Source organism: Chinchilla lanigera, unplaced genomic scaffold, assembly GCF_000276665.1.
Source record: "Chinchilla lanigera isolate Chin_1 unplaced genomic scaffold, ChiLan1.0 scaffold00028, whole genome shotgun sequence".
Classification (NCBI taxonomy): Eukaryota; Metazoa; Chordata; class Mammalia; order Rodentia; family Chinchillidae; genus Chinchilla; species Chinchilla lanigera.
Window position 1 is genome coordinate 8,773,996 of NW_004955429.1, and position 23,131 is coordinate 8,797,126.

Genomic DNA, 23,131 nt, shown 5'->3' on the forward strand with positions numbered 1-23,131 from the left:
ATTGAGGAGCTTTTAGTTTCAGTGATTTTTGTCTGTTGATTTTTAAATACAATTTCATTAATATCTGCTCTAATATTATTTCTTTTCTTTGGCTTTCTATAGATTTAAACTGTACTTCATTTTCGAATTCCCTAAGCTGGAAGTTTCTATTATGGATTTTCCATCTTTCTTCTCCTCAAACATATGTACTCTAGACTAAAAATTTACTTGGAAGCGCTGCTTGACCTGAAACCCACGAACTTTGAGGTTATATTTCTTCTTATTAATTCAGAATATTTTACAATATTTCTTGAGACTTTTACAATCTACATGTTTCTTTGCTTGTTGGTTTATTTATTTATGACGCGGTCTTATATAGTTCAGGCTGGCCTTGAACTTACTATGTTGTCTAGCATGGCCTCAGTCTCCCAAGTGCTGGGATCACAGGTGTGTGCCACCATTCTTGGCTGTCCTAACTGTTTTTTTAGAGTTTTGTTCTTTAATTTCTATGTGTTTGAGGTTTTCAAGTATTTTGTGACTGTATTTGTCACTGATTTCTTCTTCAGTATAGGGTATTGAACCCAGTGCCTCTGCACTGAGCTACACCTTCTGCTCATTTTTTACTTTCTATTTTGAGACAGGGTCTTGCTAAAGTTCCAGGCTGGACTTGAACTTGGGATCCTCCTGCCTCAGTATTCCAGAGTCTGTTAATTAGCTAGCCAATTAGCTAGCTAGCTTAACACCATCAAAGTCTGACAACATACATTTTAAGATTTTTATTCTTTAAATTTTTAAAGGTATGTTTCATGGCCCATAACGTCATGTATCTTGGTGATACTTACATATATACTGAGAAGAATGTGTATCCTGCTGTGGTTGGGTGAAGTAATCTATAGATGCCATTAGAGCCAGTTGATTGAGAATGGTGTTCAATTCGACTTCATCCTTCCTGATTTTCTGCCTACCAGATCTGTCCACTGCTGATAAGAAGGACCAAGTGTCCAGAGGAGGCCTCATTATTTCTCCTCCATGTTTTAAGTGGTTTTGCTTCTAACATTTTGATGTTCTTACATTAGGAAATTTTTCTCTGCTTTTTGAAGGGAGACTCTGTCAGGTTTCCTGGAAGTGAAAGTCATAAAAGTATGTTGTTTCCCCATAAAATCCAGTACCACCTGAATATTTGTCTCTCTCTTTTTCACACTGAGCCTGTACCTACTTGGCCTGCTTTTTTCTATGCTGAGTGTTCCTTGAAATATATTGTGTATATCACTAAGCATTGGAAAAATACACACAGTATTTTAACTCAGCCATGAAAACAGTTTTCTAAGTTTTTTATTTTGTTCCAAGGGTATAATATGTTTCTTTATTTGGAAAATAAAGACGTAGTGGTGCTGAACATAGTGGTGCATGCCTGTAATCCCAGCACTTCAGAGGCTGAGGCAGGAGGATCACTGCCAGTTTACGGCCAGTCTGAGACACATAGTGAACTCACAACCAGCCTGCACTACATAAGATCTTGTCTCAAAAACAAAAAAGAGAAAGTGATTCATGTGGTTGAGATAGACTTAAATTCATCCATCAAACCTACGAACTCACTTTTTCTTTAAAAAAATACTTTATGTCTGTGCCACTGTATTTTTAATTATATAAGAACAATTAGGTTTCCCCTTGTCTAATTGCCTTTTACCCAAGTGAGGATTTCTAGTGCATTTTGACCGCACATCATCAAATTTTAAAACATTTTCTAAGAATAAGAAGTGTACAATATAATCCAAAGAGTGATAGTAATTAATGTTCCTTATTTAATTAAAAGTACAGAATGTATTGATCCTGTATTATCTATGCAAAGAATAGCCTTGAACTAGTCATAAATGAATAGCTAATTAACTAATATGTTTGGATAAAATCATTTTATATTTCATAGCTCAGCTCTTATTAAACAGCACAGCATACATAATTAACACTAATGTACTTCAATCTCAAAAGCAGATCATGTTTCATTCAGAAGTCCAGCATCTTTTTTCATGCTCTGTGCTAATCTCACATTGAAAGTCAATATTTACAGCAATTGGAAAAGTAATAATTGTGTTCACTGATGCAAACTTAATCAATTTAACCAAGTTACGATTTGAAGTATGATTTAAAACTTTGTATTTGGCTAAGTTTATTCATTGAACTGCATAAATACATTGGAGCACTTAGATACTTCTGAATAATTTTAGTGCTATACTTTTTTTTGTTTTGTTTTTCTTCCGGTACTAGAAATCGAACTCACAACCTTGCGGTTATACTTCCTTTTAAAAGGCAGGTTGTAATGGGAGCACCTTGAACTAAGCCGAAGTGCTGTGACTTGCCACTGCCCGCAAGCTCCTATAGTAATTCACATTACAATATCCCGAGTGACTCCATAACCTTTCCATGGTACACAGGGCAGCAGATAAGGTCTTCATTTTGTATTTCAGTTCCTTAACTCCAAGTAGTCGAATGATACTGATTCATGTTTTCACAACAGCGGAGGCATTTGAAAGAATAATACACATAAATGGGAACAATGAATTTTTTATGAATTTATCTGTAGGTAGTCACCATTCGTTTCTAACAGGGTGTGTGCACAAATGTTAAGAACAAATTTAGACTGAACATCATAAACTTCATTCCCCATTCTACACTTATTCTTGCTAGAACCTACTTCTATCAAGGCAAGTGGTGAAAACCAGCTTACCAGAGACACGATGTCACCAAAAGGAATGTCATACCTTCTAAAATTTGCGTTTGAGTGCTACACAATAGAATGCAGCGCATAAAAGAGACATAATCCCCTGGTGAAGGCAATGTTCCACTATAGCATATTGATTTCTCTGCAGGACAAACAATATCGTGTAAAGCTCAACATCAAAGCGAGCAATTCAATTATTGGTGACTCTGGGCTAAGTTTTCAACTCATTTGCCACATAGGATCTTCTAATTTCCATGCTCAGTTTTGGTCTCATGAAAGTCTTCTGTGAGCGCAAAAACCAGAAAGTCGATTCTTGGCTGAGGTGTTAATGCGTGTCACTGTGAAATTGCATTCACTTTCAAACAACATTGCAAATGTTTGTCTGGTAAGTTAGAAGCCACTGTTGCAAATTTGGTCTTTGGCAACTTTTAATTCTAAAACTCTCCTGTCTCAGTTTGACTTTGGAAGGGGACAACTTGTCTCAATGGCACTTTTTTTTTTTTTTTGAGATAAAGGTAAATAGTTGCCTAGCCATTTGAAATTATTAATAAAAATATATAAATTATCCAGAAACCAAGTAGGTTATCACAAATTTATAACATGTTATGTAGAACAAACTTTCAGAAATACATTATTCATTCTTTATCTAGTAACCTCAGGTAAACCCACTTTCAAACACTTGTAGACTTTCTGCTGTTTCATTGAGAATTACCTATTTATATCTAACAAAATCCTTAAGAAAGGTCAGTGTAGCCTCCCACACAGTTAAGAATCTGTTAAAGCAGAAAATAAAACTTAAAAGTCACAACTGCCACAGCATATTTAGAATTTAATGGTATATCATTAAATCAATTCCCTTTATTTATCTGGGACTCTGTAGAATGATCAACAGCATTTAGAAGATAGATACCTATATTGTAGAGGTATAATTTTTTGCATTTGATTTTGTGCTGTTTTACAGTGATTTACCCTTTTAAAAGCTACTTAATTCTTATATATAAGGCCAGAATGCTTTCAGTAAATGTTATAAAATCTATCATACTTCAAATACTACTATATTCAATACTCTGAAATAGGGTGTTCACTAAATAATGTCTGATTTTTACCTCTTACTATGCTCTCTGTCCCAAAATATTTTCTGCACACTTTCAGTTCAATAGTTTACTTTTGCTTATATCCATTTACAATTTCAAGTTCTTAAGATCCTAAGGTACAATTTTTATATTTACAGCCAGCTAGTTTAAATCAAGCATTGCTACAGGTTTCTAATTAATATTTAATTTTTACTTTAGAACTTTATGAATTGCACACAATTTTGAAAATCAGGCAGGGGTCTGTAATGTCAAAAACAAATGGTGCAAATTCAACATCAAAGTGAAACTTGGTTCAAATCACCATGGCAATTTGACATCAGAATGCCAAAAAAATACTATTCCTATTGGGAACCCAACACCAGGCTTCACGAACATTCTTTAGCGTGCACAGAAAGCAAAGAGTCTAATTTATCTTTTAGATGCTTGTCTATAATCTTAGTTTCTGAAAATGCTTCTTTAAATTATTGTGTTATAAGGTAATAAATCTGACATTTCATTTATAAAGAATATTTAATACTTTTAAAAGTATTAAATATTCTTTTAAAAATGAAAGCTGTATTTTTACAGCCCCCTAAGAAGACTCATACTCATTTGCCCTAAGGTTAAATCATAAAAGACAATTTCCCACTTCAAAAGATTTGAATTCCCTCTCTGCTTTCAATTGAAGGCAATTTCCATCATTTTTTCCTTGCTCATAAAATAAAGGTGGCTAATAATTTTTTAAAATGCTATGCAATATGCTTCTATTTCAAACTAGCAAATTTCCCCTTTCTTCAGGGTGGGACTTACTCTGCCTGGCTCTGTGTCCTCTGTAATTTCCGCCTATCCCTCACTCTGAAATAGAAGTGTATGTAATGACTATCAGTTGAAATACCCTCAGTCTCTTTTGATACTTTATTATTTTTCTCTCCCAGCTTTCCAAGATGCTAGCTATTTGCCTCTGCAATTTTTCAAGGCTGTGAAATGTAAACATGTTCAGAGAGAACAAAAGTTTCCTCAAAGTTCCCAGAATGAGAACCGCAGATGCTGCATCTCTGAAATGAAATGAAAGCACCTCATGGTATTTGATAAAAATGTCCCACATCACATTATTTCCATTTGCTGCTAGAAGAGCTATACAAAGGCTGGATCATGGCATTTCGTTATCTCTACCTTTTCTAATAATGTATTCTTGGGCATTATTCTTTTTTGAGACTGGTTATTAATTCTTGAGTTGAAAAACACTTTTCACCAGAACACCTCTTTTTAATGTTATTAACTATTACCAAATTTGATACTATAAATTTCCCCATCAGTGAGCATTAATCAGATATGAAAAAGAAGCTTCTAGTTGTGACATGCCAACACAAGGTAAATTCATCTTACTTTGAAAGCCCCTAATTTACCCAGCAGCAAGGATACTTCAATCACAGTAAGAAGATAGATGAATGAAATTGGGTGGAACTTCATATAAATCTAGGTGGAGACAGGGATTCTGAGTTTCTTAATCCTTACAGTGGAAGACCCTGAAAAACCTCTTTATGTGTCATTTGTCAACATATTTTTAGAAATATGTTTTGGCTTAATAACATTTCTGTAACTTGACTTCATTTACCAGATTTAAAATACAAGGGAAATTGGTTTTGAACTAAATGCAAGAAAGAAGCAATACAAAATTGCAAAATCCTTTCTTTAAGTAGATGATAACATAAGAAAGGGCCTTATAAATATCAATTTATGGAAAAGTGTTCAAATTTCAGATATATTTTACCTCAAAGATTGTAGAAAGCAAATATAAACTAATCACCAGTGTCCTGAAACTGAAAATGATATTCTTAGATTATTTTAATTAATATATGTGATCAGCAGAGATTGTGAGCAGGACTGGACACTGGACTTCTATTCCAATCTGACTGTCATGTACTGGATATGTGACCTTGGGCAATCTATTTAAATTCCCTAAAACTCAGAAATAATGAGAGATAATTATAGTAAGTACTTAGCCTCATGGGGTTGTGGGAAAAATTAAATGATATGCTATTATAAAGTGCTTAGAACATGGTTGCAAATTAGTGTGTTCCTGTGGGAAATTTAGAGAAGATCTAAAGATGATCTAGCAGTGGGAATAAGATAATTAACTACAAGTTATTGATTAGATGACTACTACAAGAAAAACACCATGTATTCCATTTGGGAGTCATGATACAGGTAAGATATGATTCAAATACACATCATATGCCAAACTATCTTATAAAAGGTAACATTATGTCCTGTTTGAAAGGCAAACTCGGAGTCAGGCAAGCTGAGTTCAGTCCATACTCTGCTACTTACAAGCCTTGTCACTTTGGGAAAAAACTTCAATCCTCACTGTGTCTCATATCCATCTTGTGTCAAGTATGGATAATTGTAATAATGCACAGGATTATTGGGAGCATATATTGCCAAATATTGACATCAATTGTAAATGCTATGGAGATCATAGAACAAAAGGTGGCTTAAATTTGGCAGATGAGGAAAGACTTCATGAGATGTGTGTAATAATGGTGATTATAACTGGAAGATCTTCATCTTGCAGTTCTTATTTAAGAAGAAACCTTTAGGGAAGCCGAAATATATTAAGGGAGACATAAACAAGGATGTCAGAGGAAACTATCTTTGGGCACCTACCATAAAAATAAACAGGAGACACAGTGTAACTGTTAGCCATATGTTATGGTTTGTGTCTGCATATCCCCCCAAATCCTCATGCAATCATGGGGCATCCTTCTAGATTTTTGATTGATCCATAGTCCAATACTGGGATTATGGGTGTGAGTGCTACACCCGCCCTGGGGCGGGTAGTTTGCATACAATGTAAAGGAGGGAAAGAGGCTACTTGCCACAGCTCCTCCCCTTGTCCTCTTGTTGCTTTTGTTCTTTTCTGCCTCCATGAACTATTGCCCCTGCCATGTGCCACTCTGCCTTGGAGCCACCTGAGTATAGACTGAAACCTCCATAAACCGTGAGCTAAATAAATCTTTCTTTGATTCATTTTGGGTGTCAGGTATTTTGTCTCAGCAACAAGAAAAAAGTAACCAAGACACCACATGAACATAAAACTTCACAAGGAGAGGCCTCTTTTTTTTTAGCTCTTTTTACCTAGTGTGTAATGGATGCCATAAACAAAAAAATCAGAAGATGGGGCCAGGGATACAGGTCAGCGGCACAAGTGCCTGCTTGGCAAGCACAAGGTCCTGAGTTCGATTCCTGATACCAAAAAAAAAAAAAAATCACAAGACACACTAAAATATAATGAGTAAATGTTGATATTAATAACACTCAAAGCAAATTTGAGGTACAAGAGTACAGGGTTTGTACAATAATGTTAGAATTTAAATTTTGAAAAAAGAAATGCAACTTTGGGCTGAAAGTAGAAAGTCCTTGACACCAAATGGAAAGGGAACAACCCCTGATATTTGAAGAACTAAGAGTCCTGTATAGGACTATCAGTCTTGCCTCCATGTGAAGAATTCCTGGTGTAGAAGAATATTTGCATGGTACATGCATGGTCCTGACATTTGCAATAGCTCAAGAGTCAAGAAGTGTAACAGGAATGGAAATATATAATGAGTTGAGAATGAAGAGCTGACATAATGTGGAATTGAGAATTAGTAGTGTTAATAGTAATGATTACAATGACAGGAGTATGAGAGCAAAGAGAAAGAGACTTCCTGTAAAGAAAAAAACCTTTGAGTTCAGAAATTGACTTGGAAATACTGACAGTTGAAAAGCAAAGGGTGGGACTTGAATATGTATATAAGGAATACCAGGAAATATTGGCAATCAAGGACTTGTAGAAGGAGATGTAGAAAAGACAATGTCAGAATATTACATATAACTCACACAGCCTTTAGGAGAAGGAAAGAAAAAAGCCTTGAAGACAGCATAACAGTGTGAAAGAGTCACAATTCCGTGCAGAGAAAACATTAATTCCATAAAGTATGGAGTGATTAGCAGTTTCAAACATATATAATAGCAAGAATCAGATCGTGATGATTTTGAAATTATTAAAATAATTGAAAGGATCTAGAATATATCTATGAAGGCAAGGAGCACTTCTGTTTTATACAGAAATATATCTTGTTTTTAGTTGGGTCAAAGTCAGAAAAAATTGGGATGAATAAAGCAAAAATATGGAGTACACAGCTCCTCTGGGTCACAGCTGGCTAATAAAGTTTGGTTACCTTCACTTCTCTAAGTGCCATTCACAGTCCTCCATCACAAGTAAATCTGATTGTGCATAACAAATGCAGAAAAGACAAACAGGAATGACCATGCTCGAAACACGGTGGTTCCAGAGAGACAGAGACAAAGACAGACAGAGAGAGAGACCTTTACTTTAATTCTGATTAAGTAGAAAGTGATGGATATCATTTACCGCCTTTTTGTGTTGAGAAAACTAAATGTACAAAACAGAGTCCTGGTTTCCTTGCTTTATGCTGTTCTATACAAGAAATGGAATGTTTGTATTTCTAAAAGAAGACAAGGAGTGATAATGAGTTATGTGAAACAATAGCAACAAGAATAAGAGAAAAAAATACTTATTTGTTTTGCGCCATTTGCTGTTGACAAAATGCAATGACAAAACGTGTACCAATTTCCCACAGGGAGTGTAATCTTTCTGTAATGCAGACAGGGACTAATGAAAAACAAACACTGAACAAATAAAACCAATTTCAATGTTTTATTTTTCAGAAGAACAAATATCAATTACCAAACATTTTATGTCAAATTTAGACATTTGGAAGTTCTGAGACAAAGCATGAAGCTGTACAGAACCATGGGAAGGATGGACTTGGCCTCAGATAGACGGGATCCCAGTATAGTCAACAAGTCCTTTGTCTGTTGCTGGGGAAAGTTACTAACCCTCTCTATGCATCAATTTCCTCTCCTGTAAAATCCTCAATCAGTGACTCCTAAACGAGAAAGTCAGATGTGAAGCGAGGTATGTGGTGATAAACAATGAACAGTAGCTGCAGTGACTGATCAGTCTTTTATATGTTCTCTATAACAATAATCCGTTATTCTTTAAAAAGAAAAAATCAGAAATTCTGAAAAAAATCCCTTCATCTGTTCTTTATGAAAGTGAACAATTGATAGACTTCTATTCTACACATAGTAGAAGCATATATTCAGTCACCAAATCAGTATATTTTTAAAAATCAGAAACAAACTATCTACAAAGATATTAAAACTTGCTAATGATATAGTAAATATAGTAAATATTAATTATGTTATTCACCATTGTTAACTTCACTCTAAGTTTCCAAATCATTTGCTAAAATATTCTTTCCCCTTTTCGTATTTTGTTTACCTAATAGTAGAGAAAGCAGAGAAAAATAAAAGAAGAAAGCACAAACTGGAGGAAATAAGAAAAAAACCGCTAATTTTCATTATGTACTGCTATCCTGCATAACTTCAGTATGCTGATGAGAATCACAGGGGATAATAATAAGTACACAGGGATTTTTTTTTAGTTGTGCTGAGCATCAAGATGCTCTTTCAAGGTTAACTTGAAGAAATGAGCATCTCTAAAAGCTAAATAGAAAGGGGAAAGTTTAAAAATAATCTAAGAAAGCCATATTTGGTTAAAAAATGAGATCCTGTATCAGTTTAAGGGATAAAAATATCAGATCAGTTTCAGGGATAAAAATGTTAACATATTTGGAACTAATTTGCATGGGTGACTGAGCAGGGAGGTTGGAATGCCATGAATTAAATCATGTTGTTTAATTCATTGTTTAAAAAGTATTCAAAGCAAATCAAGTTCATGACTAGCACTGTGGTTGTGACTGATTGTCACTAAGATTCAGGCTAATTATGTAGGAAAACACAGTTCTTACTGTTTAAGAATCTTCAGGATATGACTCTTTGCTGGTGAAATAGCAAAATATTTTATTAAGGAAAATTCTATTCTGGGGGCTGGGGATTTAGCTCAGCAGCACAGCGCCTGGCTGGCAAGCATGAGGTCGTGAGTTCGATTCCCAGTACCGGAAAAAAAACCAAACAAACAAACAAACAAAAAATTCTATTCTGTTGACAAGGAGAATTTTATCTTGGTACTTATAAAACATTTCAGGCCATTACCTAGAAATTCACATCCTGAAAACAGTAAAAATTATTAAAATATAGACTGGATTAGTTGTGTATCACTGATTGTGCCCACAAGGTATACCATGATAGAGATGTTAGTGCACATCTGTGTCAGTAAAGATTCTGCAATTTCATTAAATAATTACATATTAGCTAACTACAAATTAGAAGCAAATAAATACTGACACTGGTTTTTCCCTTCAAATATCATGGCACAAGGGAGAATCATTTGGTCTATCCTACTACTCTGCCATAAAGAAGGATAAACTTGAGTATTAGTAGGACAGAGATGGCAGATTGACAACATAATAGTAAGTGAAAAGAATCAGACATACAAGCTTAAATATCACATGGTTTCTCTTAGATAAGAATCCTGAAATATAAATACAGAGCAAAATAAGAGATAGATGATAGGAAATACAGTGGTAGATGTTTTTCAAATAGGGAGGGAAGTGGGGAAGGGTATGAAAAGAGACTGAAGGTATGTTACGGACTTGCCAACTTCTCTTGAGGAATGTAAGTATGTAATGCAGACATGTACTAAGAAAAATGAAAACTGAAAAAAGGAAATAAGCTCTCTTGCAGGTAATAATTCAGAAAGCAGTAACTCTAGGTAATGTTTATGTCATGAAAAGAGTGGCATGTTAATGTGTAATTATTAGGATGTACTTTGTCTATAAACACAATGTACTACCATGAAGACCGTATTTCACTGCAGGTTAACTTGTTATAATCACATTCCTTTGAATTGATATGTTCTCTCCTTTCCCAAGTACCTTGTCGTTATTGGAAGTTAAATATATCATCTTTGCTGTTATTAGATGTACATTTATAAGCAAGATATTACCTTTCTACAAAGATTTCTAGGGAAGCATGCTTTTCAATATTTCTTTAATCACTTGCAGTATTTTATTCACTTGGTAGGAAAAGCCTTTTCTATAATCCTTAGGGAGCCTTCCCTATGTATTCAGTACAATAGCAAATAGCATTGTTCCATAGCAATACTGAGACATACATACATAGTTTTAGAATTTTTAGAGACCACATTTTAAAAATTATTTTTATTTTATTTAAGCCAATCTATCAAAATGATATCATTTCAATGTATAATCAATACATAAATCACTTTATCAGATTTTTCATCTACTTTTGATGGCCCTACTCACCCATTTTTTTTTTTTTTTTTAATAGTGGCTAAGCTAGTCTACATTTCACTAACAAAATATAATGGTTCCCTTTTCTTTCTCTCTGACACGTCTTTCTCTTGTGTCTTTGACAACAGCCATCCTAACAATTTCAAAATGACATTCATTATGGTTTTGATTGGCATTTCCATAATGAACTGGGACATTTGGAGACTCGTTATGTACCTGTTGTACATTTTCCTGTCTTCCTTGGGGAGATGTCTATTCAGACCTTTACCCACTTTTAACCAGATTATTTCCAAGATTATTTAAGAAAATCTTTTAAAAGTGAGTCCCTCATACATTCAACTTATGGGAAGCACTGCTTCAAACATCTTTATTTTGGAAAATTTAAAATTTGTAGCAAAGTAGAAAAAAATACGATGAACTCCAATCTACCAGAACCCAGCTTCAACAAATTTCAGTGCATGGTGTGTTTTGCTCTCTCTGTATTCCCACCAATGTCCTTGATTCAACTGGTAAATCAAAACCAATCTTGAATACCAAATGGCGTCACTTCTAAATCATTGGCATTTCTAAATCAAATGGTATCATTGCTAGTACATATACGTATAATATAAAAAGCATGTTACACTTAATTAAAAGTGTTCTACACTTAAAAATTACTCCTATAATTAAATGGATAACACTATATATATATACATATATATATATACACACATATTTCTACATCCACATGTATCTCTATCTCTATCTCTGTCTCTGTCTCTATCTCTATCTCTATCTCTATCTCTATCTCTATCTCATCTCTATCATCTCTGTCTCTATCTCTGTCTATCTCTATCTATATAACCCTGGGTGGGAATATGTATTTTCACTATTTTTATATTATGGTACACATAATAATGGTTATACATGTATAGCATATTAAATTAAATATAAGAGGATAATTGCTGCTTACCTCTCTATAAAAATCTTCCACATGCACATCTTCCTAGCAATTTTCCTCCTAAGTACGTGACAGGTTGGGATAGGCATTGTATGTTTAGATAATGAGCAGTCCCAGGAATTGTTTGCTGGAGAGCAATCGACATGATATTTTTTCCATGACACTTAATTATGTATTTCCTTTAAGGAAAGCTGCTCTCTTTACACAACCTCACATTTCTCTTTCATAACATCAGGTGTCTTTAAATGTCCCATGATTGCTGGTTATTCATTTATGAATGAAAGCCTTTGCTACACAGGAAACAATAAATGGTGTTCGTGGTAGTTATACTATGAGGTGTTTTCCTCACTAGCGTCTCTGATTGGGAAAAGGAAGAACAGATGCTGTTTAAATGGTGTGCAACATAGACTAATAGGCTTCCCCATGGGTCAAGAGCTCTCAAATGTGGCTTCAAGTTAGAATCTAATATATGCTTGGAAATCTTGATGCTCTGACCACTACCATCCGCAGTTATATCAGAATCTTTTTGGGTTTTTCCTAGATATTAATCTTTCTAAACTCATTAGATGAATGAGCCAAGTTTAAGAAGCAGTATTCTTGCCTCTGAGCCCAGGGTTAGGCATGGAGACAAACTATAATGACCCATGTAGTTATGGCTGGACAGAGTTATCTTTATTCCCTCTGCAAACCTATTGAGCTGATCCTGTGTAACTCAGCATAAATTCACCTATTTTCCTGCCTATAATTATCTCATGAGCATTTCTTCCTAGGCAGATGTCTAATTATAGGGACTGTAGTCTTGGTTTTTATCAAAATTGAGAAAAAGGCCCCTGCTGTGAATAGTTTTGTTTGGAAACAGTGGTCTTTGGCGAGAAATACAGGAGCTGAAACCGTATTTCCAGCTTTCTCAGGAAAATGGTTGCTGAGAGCATGATCCTGCAGAAATCTTCACAAACTTTCTTGGTATTTGGCTTAGCCTGTGAAGGTTGCCATAAGCAAATATTATCAAGTAAGTTACTTAAACCAGAGAAATTTATTTTCCTCATTAATCTGGAGGCTAAGAGTTTAAGATGATGTGTTGAGTAGATATGGCTTCTCTTGATGTCTCTCTCCTGGGCATGCAAAGGCCTCCTTTCTGCTGTGTTCTCCCAGGACCATTCCTGTGTGTGTCCACAATTGCTTCTTACTGTGAGGGCCACAGTCCTACTGGGTTAGAGTCCCATAGTTCAAACTTCACTGAACCTAATTCCATTAATGCAGTTTCAGCATCCATGTAAAATCATATAGAGGTTTAGGACTTCAACATGTAAAGGGGGTACAATTCAGCTCATAACAGTGTTTCTAATTTTAGGTCCTTGGCAATGTCTATGGTGAACATCAATTCCCTGGGCTGAAATTTCTGCTGAACTTGTGTCATTCATTCTCATGATCACCAGAATAATCATTATCGTGCATCATCTTCTTCCCTTCCTGCTCTTTCCTCTTGCTCTTCTGTACCTTCTTCCTCTCCTGTAATTCCCCTCTCCTTTCCTCCCCTCTTTCTTATTTCACTTATTCCTCATTCTTCCCTGCCCCTTAGAATTCCTCAAAACTTTCTGGTCCAGTGACTGGACCTTGAATGATGGATAACAATATAATCATTTTCTATTGTTGTGTGTGTCTCTGTGTGTGTGTGTGTGTGTGTGTGTGTGTGTGTAGTATACAGCAGATCTATTCCAGAATGATGACCTGTTAAACATGTGCTGAAGACCCAGGTTACTTCCTTCCTTCCTTCCTTTTATTTATTTATTTATTCATTTGACTTTTTGAGACAGGGTCTCCCTATGCAGTTCAGGCTGGCTATGAGCTCATTTTGTAGACCATTTTGTAGCCTCTTGCCTCAGCCTCCCGAGTGCTGGGATTACAGGTGTGCACCACCATGCCTGGCTCTAAAGGCATTTATATATCAAATTCCATGTCTGTTCTAGCCCAACCTTCCCAAGCAAAATGAATAAAGGAGTCTCCCTGTTGTCTCTTAGCAACCAGAGCTACATAGTACTGCAACCTGGGCTAAAACAGTGGTCCCAATTAGGGAGTTGGAGGCAATCCAGGAAGAACTGTACATAAGGAAGGAACACTCTGTGGTGATGTCCTGAGTCAGTTCAGGCTCTGATACTCATTTTACAGAAATAGTTTAGTGTCTGTGGTCCTAACTTTTAATAAAGGAATGACAGCATATACCACATCTGTCTTACTGAAAATACAATTATCATCTGCCTAACCCAAAGGACACTGTCAACCTAGTATCAAGTTAAATATATTGAACACCTTACACCTTATATCAAAGTTATGCACATGAGAACATTAAGATTATGAGGTGTAGTTTTGACCTTGGGGGCTGAATATACAATTGCACCATTGTAAGTATGTGAGTTCTACCGGGTGGCATATTCCACTCTAATATTTTAGAAACATCTATTTAACTCATACTCTTGTTTCTCAACACAGAGTGTGGTATTAAATAGGCACTAAGAAAATGCTAGTTACACTAATTAATCAAAAATATTTTGCTGTTCATGTATACAGAAAGAATAGGTCCAAGTAACATGTGACCTGAGAGAGTACTTAACTGCAGTGATTTCAGCTTAACTTAAATGCCGGAGGAATATAAAAATTGCAGAAGATGTGATTTATGTCCAACTGGAGTTTATAGTTCAATTGTAGAGATGGCCAATTCATTAATCATTAAGAAGAAAAGGAAGTTAGTAAGGAAGGGAAGAAGAGACAGGAGTCTTATGTATTATGCCTTCATTAATTCATGTCACACAAATGTCACTTTTGCCATTCAATCTCGTCTATATTAAGTATAAACCCTTTTCCTGAGTAGATGAGAGAGTACACTGTTATTTGTAAATTCTCTCTCTGGACTCCACAATGTCTCCAAAAGGGCTTGTAAATATGCCTGTAATGGGCTTTGAAAATGACCTCCTTCTGTATATAATTCTTCATCTTGATAACAAGTGCAAAGATCCATAAATACAGCTTTAATTAACAGCAACGTTCTGATGCTCAGACACAGACCATGGGCTCGTTGATTCTGTTGGCCTTCCTCTAAAGAGTTTTGTTTTTCTCACAGGGCGAAAATTAATTAATGTCTTTCCAATTTATTTAGCAGCTCATTGTCTCAGAGATGGCTAAACAAGTTCACTGAGCCGTATTTGTGTACCAAGATGATATAATCTGGCTGCTTTGAAGAAAGCGTTCTGTAAAAATGTACTGTCGCAAGTAGTGATTAGCAAGGAAGAAAATAACACATCCTGTCAGAATGGCTCCATTCCTTTACCTTTGGACAACATACTTGTACACAACACTGCATAACGAATCAGATTCAGTACTGTTCGTGTGGTCTTTAATGAACTTACACAAGCTTCCAAAGGACAAAAAAGAAAATAAATATTTCCGTTAATAGCCCTTAATTGTTCAATTAAAAAGTATCATTTTCACATGTTAGATTTTTTAAACAAAGAGTGCATATGTCTTTTTGCACATAAACTTACAATATCATTTTACCATTGACAATATCAGACTGCAGTATCAGTGCTTTTGAAGTACCTTCTAGAGTAAGGAAAAACGTGGAATCAAAAGAAGCTCCTTGTTTGTACCTACATGTTACTGTCTCAATTTAGCTGCAAATGAAAATTGCCTCATTTCTCATCATTTCTCAAGGAAAACAATGTATTTATCTCTTTAAAATATTGTAAATGTAAGTAAACAAAAAAATCCCATCTAAATGTATATTCACTGTTATGATGCTTACTGTAATGAAAGCATTAGGAAATTTTATACATATAAAATTTTGATATATCCCCAAACTGGAATACTATGCTACAACTAAAATCATGCTGTTCAAAATACTTCACAACACATACAATTATTTGAACTATATTATAACACTGCAAAGTCAAATAAAGCTATTTTTATCTCACAACAAGTACATTAAGAAAATAGCAGTATATATAAACCAAGCTTATTGAAGCAGGTCTTATCACTCTGCTAGAATTACATGAAAAGTTTTTGTTGTTTTTATTTGTATTCTAAAAATATTAGAAAAGAGTGCATTGATTAGTCATGTACATTGATAAAAAAGAAATACTGGAGTGGAAATAAATGATAAGAGTGAGACAAAATAATTTAGAATTTTAAAATGGAAAAATCTTAAAAATTTCCAGCACATAAACATAAATGTGTTATCACCGTGTATACTAGGTTGCCTTTTAAAGTGAAATTTCCGGTTTTGTTTACCTTCATTCTTTAATTTTGGATTTATACTCCCTCTCACCTCCAACTCTATCACTCATACAAGTAGCCCATATTAATAAACATGTATGTATCCTTTCCTCTAAGCTTGTCATTTAGGGAAAAATCTATCAGTTGATACATATTTATCAATATGGGGCTATTGTTTGCTTTAAGAAGACCCGATAACACTATATTATAATTTTGCATATTGTTTTACTCTCTTGACAATATCTTTTGGAAACTTCTATAATTTAATTACATAATACTAAGTCCTCTTTTCAGTAGGGGCATAACATTGCATACTGTGTATGTTACAAATGATCTTTGCTTCAGACTTTTACAGGTGCTCATCCGAGGGTGACCTGCCTCTCCTCTCCCTCCTCAGGGGACAGTTCACACCTTCCAAAGACATTTTGATTTGTTATGATTACTTAGGAAGGTGAGTGCTTCTGAGGTCTTGTGGGTAAGGCCAGGAATTCTACTAAACATTTAACAGTCCATATGATAACCTCTCAACAGTCTATGCGACTGACCCAAATATCACCAGCACTGGTTTGACACCACTACTAGGCACAGGCCGACCCTACCCTTGGTTTTGACACTCTTTCCTTAGGTATCCACTTGGTTCCGTTCCTTCAAACCTTTTTTCAAATGACATCTCCTCAGTGGTCTGTTTTGACAAACCTACGTAATTGCATCCTGCAGAGATACTCAAGCACACACTTCCCATCCATACTTACTCTGCACATTCCTTTTTCCTTTTTGACTTATTTCTGTCTATTTGAGACAGGGGCTGGCTATGCAGTTCAGGCTGGCCTTGAGCTCACTTTGTAGACCAGGCTGGCCTCAAATTCACAGTGATCCTCCTGCCTCAGCCTCCTGAGTGCTGGGGTTACAGGCGTGTGCCACCATGGCTGGCCTCCCTCTGGGCTTCTAACAAGTCATAGAATTTATACATTATATTTATCCAACATCTTTTATCTTTTGTCTAGAGTGTAAGTGCCACTGTGGGGGATTTTCATCTGTTTTATTCACTGTTACATCAGGGCTGAGAAAGGGCCTGGAATTTGACAATGAAAGAGATGAGCAAAGAAACACGAATACATGATGAGCATTCACTCACTCTCCCATTTTAGATTACAAACCATGTTCAACTAAATACCCTTCCATACAAGTTAGTGTGTGTGGATTACTGCATGTTGATGTAGACAAATAAATTAGGTTCAGAAATTAGCTTTGGGATTCGGGGATGTAGACTGCTTCTAAATTACACCTATTTTAGTTTCTGTTGTTATGTAAGAGTTTATTTTTGTTTCTTTGTTACATGTAAGCCTTTATTCCATCTGTAATGTATGTCTGCATGTGACACAGAAGTGGGGTTTAATTTCCTATCTTTCTTGGTGATAAGAAGATATGTCAGCACTATAATAAATAATACATATTTTCACACTGCATTGAAATAAATATATTATTCACATATTAAATCTTCCTACTTACTGGATTCAACTTCTAGATTGTTTATCTTCTTCAACCTATAATCCAGCACACAATAACTTAGTAGTTTCAAAAGGAAGAAAAAAGACACTATGGAAAGAAAAGAAATATATCTAGGCAGGTGAAAAGAATATTTGAATTAAAGATGAATTAGAGAAAATTAGAGAAAAACTTACACAAGGACAGACATTTATAATATACAAATATAAGTGCATGATACAGTTTATCTAGAACATAAAAATAACAAAATTAATGTCTTTTTTTCAAAAGTTATATAGTAGCTCACCCAATCTTGCATATTCTTTTTTTGCAAATGCAGTTTGTTTTGGGGAATATTGTATTAGTCATGGTTCTCCAGAAAAACAGAACAAATAATATGTGCTTACATATAGAAGGCAATTTATCATAAGGAACTGGCGCGTACAGTTATGAAGACTGTTAAGTCCAAAATCTACAAAGGAGGCCCAGAAAAACTTATGGCACAGACAAATTTTAATGGAAGGCTACTGAGGAAATCCCTCCTACAGCGGAGGCTACTCTTTCTTGCTCTATTCAGACCATTAGCTAAAAGGAGACCATAACATGGAGGACAATCTGATTTACCTTACAGTCACCAATCTAAATGTGCACCTCATCTGAAAACACCCTTCAGGTGGATGCATAAAATTAAGCATCACTTACCTCAGGCTATTTTTAATCTTTAAGACATGCTATGTTGTTTTCATCCCTATTGTAACACTTTATTATCTTAAGACTTCTAAGAAAAGTGGTGTCTCCACAACATGTAGGTAACAGTAAGCTTGTAAGCTCATTTCTACTTTGAATCTTTTGATAATAAATGCATTAAACATTCCCTTACTTTCAGATCATAAAGCAGGAAGCAAAACCTGTGAAGGTGTTCATGCTCACTCAGTCCCTAAGCGCTTGCCTTTCCCATCTTGGTTTCTGTACTTCAGAGTGCTGGTAATGAGACCAGTGATGAGATGAATGGCCACTGGGACAGCAAGGCTTATCCTTGCCAACTGTACGTGTTTTCCTGTTGCACTCATAGATCTTGTCATCACCACCCAGCCCAGTCCCAGCTGGGACCCTTCAGGATATCTTTACGGTACAGTGAATAAAATCTTTTATCACTTAAATTATGAGGCTCCTTTGCAACAACATCAGGTCTGGGTCTATTTAACAGTTCAGGGGTTAAAACAGAAGAAACTAGCCCTCTTTCCAGGAAGGCTATTGGATTCTAGCCCCAGAGAAACACAGGTGTGTCCTCTGTCGTTCAGTTACAGAAGGCAAAGAGCCTTGCAGAGCACTGGGTGTAGGTATTGTTACTAGATTTACCTGGTGTGTGATCAGAGTCTGTACTGGATGCTTCGGTAGGAATTCTGCTACCAATGGCCCAATCCAAGTCATCCTCAGAGTCTTGTGTAAGACTGCAGGCTACGGTCCAGTTTCCTGAAGTAGTTTCAAAATTGCAGCTCCCAGGGATGCTTGTGTAATGCCCTAGCAAAGAGAAATGTTTATGGAAGTTTCTGGATATGTCTGTCACACTTCATCCTACACCACATTTTTGATGATTTAAAATTAGATATGCAAATTTTAACTCTTTCTCAATTTAGACAACCAAAATATTTGAATTCATAATATTGACTGTACAAAGTAATGCTTTTTTATAAAAGGACCTAAAAGCAGTGTATGAGTGATGTCATATGCACATTAAGGAACTATCTAAAGGGACTAACGATATTTCTAGGTGATAGATAAAGTTGTGCCTATATAGGAAATGAACATAACATGATGATAACACAAGTAATTCAGGGCTAGTAAATGAAGAGTTTATGTTGTCCAGGTGCTCAGTACAGACATTCGCTCTACTCTGATGTTTGAATAGTGTATACAATTAGAGAGATAAAGTCACTTATTAAATAAAATCTGTGTTGGAAAAAGTGGTAAACTGTATAGTACACAAACACTTTCAGGTACTAAACTCATCATACTTCAGAAGTAGTCACTCAAGAATGAAAACTTCTTTTTCTAAAAACATTGATTGATATTTCATTAAAAATTAAATTGCTCACAATGAGAAAATTTAATAGATAATTGAATGTCTACTCTTAGTTGTCTGTGAAAAGTTGCATAATAATACCCTGATAGCTAGGGTTCCATTTGTCTTTCTTTTTCTTTTCTTTGACACAGCAGTTATTATTTTTGAGCACTCACTGTAAAATCTGACTGTGTTCTCCAGACAGAATGAATTATTGGGCTATTTAATCAGTACGAATCAATTGAAATTGTCATTGATTTCTCCTTTCTTCTTACAAAGATGAAGTTTGCGGTATTTTAAAATTTCTTCTTGGTCAGAACTTTTCTTAATGTGAAAAAACAGCATATAAAATCTTAATAAGAAAACATAAGACTTGCTATTACATGGATACCAAACATAGCAGACAGCTTGTACGCCTTTGTGCAAAGTTTTCTCTATTCATAAGAGGATTCCATACAATACCAACATTTAATTCTTAAATAGTATTAAATTTTATTCCTAAAACTGAGAATAATTTTAATCATGTATGGTTTTTCAATCATATATATAATCCAGTGATTTTTATATGCTTAGCTATGGGCTCTATATACCCTTTTTGTTCATGTCATGTTGGTATTCTGTTTATGTAAAATAGGTTTACGTTATGTACAAAATGAGAAATTCAGTCCTGCTAGTATTTACCCAATGCATCTGTGAACATTCAAAACGCTCCAATGTATACGCCAGACTGCCCCTATGCATTCTCTAAAATGATGTCACATAAAGGTCCTGTGCTTTTGTACTTCTGTGTAACTGAGTTCCTGACCCTAAGCCCTACAATAATTATCCTACCTCCTTTTCGGTTCTTGGACTCCCTTGTCCTTCCTGTCTTACCTTATATAATATGTTTCTTTGAAGACTTTGAAGGTACCTATATAATCATAGTACATTATATTTCATTATTTGTATCTCAAAATATGTCACCATTCCTATTCTCATTTTTAAGGCTAATCTCTCTCTGCTCTCTCAAATCTTTATCACAATAACGTTACTTGTATTTTAGCTTCATTACCTTCAAGTTTACACAACTTCTTTGTGTCTTTTAGTCTTACATTCTCTACTAGTTTCACCCTTCCACCCTCAGACACTGCCAGGCTGCCTCTCTTCCACTCTTAAAGATATATTTACCTGCTGAAATGTTTCACCATACATATCGTTATCCTTGCAGTCCTGTAGTTGTTCCTACTTTTACACAGATGACCTACAAATCTACAACCACAAGGCAGCCAAATATCTTCAAATGCTTCTTGAACATTCTACCTGGGATATGCAGCTGTCACTTTAAAACCAATAATCCCAAACACACCCACTATTCACCCCTCCGAATGGCTCCTTCTCTGTGAGTTTATGGTTTAATTTCCTAACATGTATGTTCTTACTGTTTTTGAAGACTAAAACTTTCAGAATGACCTTTGATTCAGCAGTCTTCATCTCCACATCCATGGTGTCACCAATACCTGTAGACAATTTCCTTGAGAACTTGTTGAATCTGTTACATTCTTTATAGTCCCATAGTCATACCACACTACTTTAAGCTGCTGATTTATTTTAAGAGATTCTTTCATACAGCCTTCATCTCCTCAACCTTTCAAACCTAAGCCACATTAATCATCCCGAAGACTGCTCTGTGTTACTTTCTCTTGCTTAAAATACTCTGTTTTTCACACTGTTTGAAAGTACTCGCATAAACGCCTAGGCTTGAATACAATAACCTTTACTTTGGTACAAAGTATTTTTAGAATGAAATCTGTCTCATCTTCAAAATTCTCCTCACTGCAACCAAATTTTTCAGAGGACAATCTCTTAACTACAAGCTGACATTTTAAAACATTTATGTTTAGGAGTACTTTTCTCCCTCTCTTCAATATTTTCTCTGGCAGTTGACTAATCATTCATCACCCAGTCGTTCCTGTCCTGTTCAAGATGGAACAGCATTTTTATCTGAGCATTTCCCTTCTTTGACTCAGGTAGGTGTCTCCAGCTCTAAGTGCCTCCAGAGGTGGCTCACATCTCCTCTAGACAGCTGTGGCATGATCTCCTGTCTTTCCTCATCTGGGTAGTTCAGGCATAATCTTGGTATACAAGTCAGGACAATGAGAGTTACTGTGGAAGGCACTGCTAGAAGTTTTCCTATTCTTAAAAACAAAAGAAGAAGAAAATCTATTCATTCCTTCCTAGGATATGGCTGCAAAGATATAAAATTATGCAAGGATATAATTCTATAACAAACCCCATTATCTGAGGAAAGCAGAACATAAGGAGTTTGCATAGTCCTGTACTTCTGATGATAATCAAAATTAACTACCTGAGGGCTGCCAAGATTTTGAACTTCTTGCTACTTGAGATAAAAGACTTTGCTTGTTGTCTGTTTTGAAAATATTTTAGCTCCAATCAACCAGAAACCCAACTCACCGTAGCCTTAAGCAAGCAAGAATTAATTTTTATCTAAATTAACAAGGAGTTAGGAACTTGTCATTCTGAGATAGATAGAATGCAGTCTCTCCTTTGGGCCCTCTCTTTACCCACATTGAACTATGCTTATGCATGCTTGCAAGATGAGTTTTTCTTTAGGAAATAGCCACCTTCCCCTAAATTTCTACATAAATTTTATTGGCCTCTTATAACTGTAAGGAAATTTGGAGAAGACGATTTTGTTGCCCAACACAATCCTGCTACAATTAAAACAGGAGATCTGTTTTTTCAGGAGCAAACAGGACTGAAAAGATACCTAGCAGGTACTGTCAGGCTATTTAACTTGTACTGGCCAAGGTCTGAATTTCTGTTGTAAGTACCGTAATTAATACATATTCCATTCTCTGTTCTATGGAAATCATATCCACCCTTGAAGTCCAACTCAAGCCCTAGCTCTCCCTTCCCAGACCACATCAATTTGTACGGTGATGTGTGTGTAAGGCACTTACCAACCATTGTGGTTGTGACAGGTCATTTCAAAGTCTATTACTTTTTATTTTGTATGGTTGCTTAACATGGAGTTACTGCTAACATTTCTATGTGACCAGTTATTATTACCAAACTGCACGTACACATAAGCATTTCAATAAACATTTACTGAAAGATGGATTACAGGAGTACTTTATAACATTCCCTAGTAATGAATATATATCTGTATTTTCAAAATACTAGTTACTTTAGGAAAAATGTTCTTTAGATTGCAATCTTTTTCACAATCCCTTGAATGGATTCAAATCATTACCAACCCTCTTTTAAACAACTGGCATTTTCCCAGGGTGTAATATTTGCCCATGCGGCTATATGATCAGGGCA

The 23,131-nt window shown here is 35.4% G+C and overlaps 1 protein-coding gene across 1 annotated transcript in view; it reads right to left on the reverse strand.

The window, feature by feature from the left end:
- Window positions 1-23,131, reverse strand: part of Malrd1 (MAM and LDL receptor class A domain containing 1) — a 600,954-nt gene that overhangs the window by 139,283 nt on the left and 438,540 nt on the right. The window contains exon 31 of the mRNA XM_005387237.2: window positions 19,105-19,266. Coding sequence (XP_005387294.2) covers window positions 19,105-19,266 — 162 coding nt within the window. The remainder of the gene's footprint in view (window positions 1-19,104; window positions 19,267-23,131) is intronic.